Source organism: Asparagus officinalis, chromosome 2 (genome assembly GCF_001876935.1).
Source record: "Asparagus officinalis chromosome 2, Aspof.V1, whole genome shotgun sequence".
NCBI classification, from domain to species: domain Eukaryota; kingdom Viridiplantae; phylum Streptophyta; class Magnoliopsida; order Asparagales; family Asparagaceae; genus Asparagus; species Asparagus officinalis.
The window spans coordinates 11,518,206-11,520,087 of NC_033795.1; the positions used below are offsets into that span (position 1 = coordinate 11,518,206).

A 1,882-nucleotide genomic window follows, 5' to 3' on the forward strand; every position below is an offset into this window, starting at 1 on the left:
ATAATTTTGGAAGTTGGGGGGGGTTGTATATGATTTATAAACTTCAGGAGCTTTTGCGCAAAATCTGCAAAGGAGTAGGTTTTCCGAAATTCACGCCTTTAATTCATGACGCAGAAAGTCAAAACGTACCTATCGTGAATCGTCACAGGAAAGGCAGAATATTCCTTGGGAAAAAAAAAATCTCCCGCTTCATTTTTATTATAACAGCATTGAAGAACAAACCAGCAGAAGGAAAAGGAAAAAAAAAAAAAAAAAAAAAAAGGGATGAGTTGCAGAGCCCTGACCCTCGCCTTTTCTAGTCCCCAAATCTGCTGTTTATCCAAAAACCCTAACTCTACCTCTCGTTCCCAAATCGAACGCTCCTTGCTCTGCTCCACTCGGTCCCTGAGCGTCAGGAGCTGCTCCTCTTCATGGCGCCAGACCTCGAGCCATTTGGATCTCCCGCTCCTCCCATTTCAATCCGAGGAGGTGTTTTTTGTGAATTCTTTTTGGCGAAAGTTTGATTCTTTCACTATCAATTATGGTCGATTGTGTTTTTCTTTTCTATAAATTAAAAGGCACGGGCCTAATTCGCTAGCAGATTGCGATCACCGTGCTGTCCCGGTCGTTGTAGATTATGTTGTCGATAGCTGGCTCGTTTAGGGAATGATTTTTGTCCAGCTAAGTTTAGTTCTTGATGAATTTCTTATCTGCACTCGTTATTGAACTCTGCGGTCTTTGGAATTAGTGCCGGAAATTTTGGATTTATGGGTTAGAATTATGTGCTGGTTTCGTGTGATTTGAGCCCTTATTCAATCATTGAAACTGAATGTTGCCTGTAATCAAAATTGGGAACGGACGGAACTCGCTAGAAAATGATAACAACATGGAAGTTTCATTGGGTTTATAGCCTACAAGCATAATGACATGCTGAATTTTGGCCTGTAACTAAGCGATAGATTTTTCTTGGCGACGCTTGACTTTTAAAAGATTGAAACTTGAGGTGTCTTTTCTGGGTTTCTTGCGTACCTTAGGATAGTGGAGATTGCCCACTATTTGTAGAGGGTTGGTAGAGAGCACATTGGTAATTTGATTGGGTCGGTGCAGTCGGCTGATCAAACCCCATTTGCAGTCGGCTGATCAAACCCCATTTGCATAGGTCATGTCGTTATTCGAGACATTTCTTAGCAAGAGTCCGACTAGAAGATGCCTTTCATCTCAGACTTGGAGTTCTTCTAGTAGATCCCGGCTTGAAGATGCCTTTCGTCTTGGACTATGGCTCCTAGGGACATCGGCGATGCTCACACTCGGGTGGGACATCGGGGATGCTCACACTCGGGTCGAGCTTTAAGATTTATGGGACTCGGCCAATTAATCATGGCTCGTGACTTNGTGACTGACTCTCAAGAGCTTATTAGACTTGGTAATTCTCAGGATGTAATAGGTGCAAATATTTACTCAACAGTGTTTTCATTTCTAAACAGCTGTCAGAAGATGACAAAACTGTATGCTCTTAATACGTGTATACCCTTTCGTACACTATCTGAATGTACAAAGTTGCTTAATGTTCATAATCTTGAGCTTTTCTTGGTTTTTTTATACGTTTGCTTGCTAACTATTTGTAAATGTATGGATTTCAAAGTTATCCTTACTACGTTATTTTATCATTGAGTCCAAGATATGACATGGAGATGCTTTTTTTAACCCTCATTTCTCATTTTGTTTCATAATTAGGTTCTAGTTCCATCAGAGTGCAAGACCCTGCACTTGTATGAAGCAAGATTTTTGGCATTGCTTGAAGAGGTAGTATCTTAAGCTTCTTGTTGACTATTTGCTAAGAAACAATTCCACTATAGTACTAATCAAAAGTGTTGCAGTTCTCTAACTATAAAGGATTTGAACT

At 40.5% G+C, this 1,882-nt stretch overlaps 1 protein-coding gene across 2 annotated transcripts in view; it reads left to right on the top strand.

Moving 5' to 3' along the window:
- Nucleotides 228–1,882, top strand: part of LOC109830265 — a 12,089-nt gene continuing 10,434 nt past the window's right edge. For both annotated transcript variants that reach the window (XR_002244252.1, XM_020397478.1), the window contains exons 1-2: nucleotides 228–468; nucleotides 1,714–1,782. Coding sequence is in view for 1 of the 2 variants with exons in the window: in XM_020397478.1 (XP_020253067.1) it covers nucleotides 265–468; nucleotides 1,714–1,782 (273 nt within the window). In the remaining variant the exon portion in view is untranslated. The remainder of the gene's footprint in view (nucleotides 469–1,713; nucleotides 1,783–1,882) is intronic.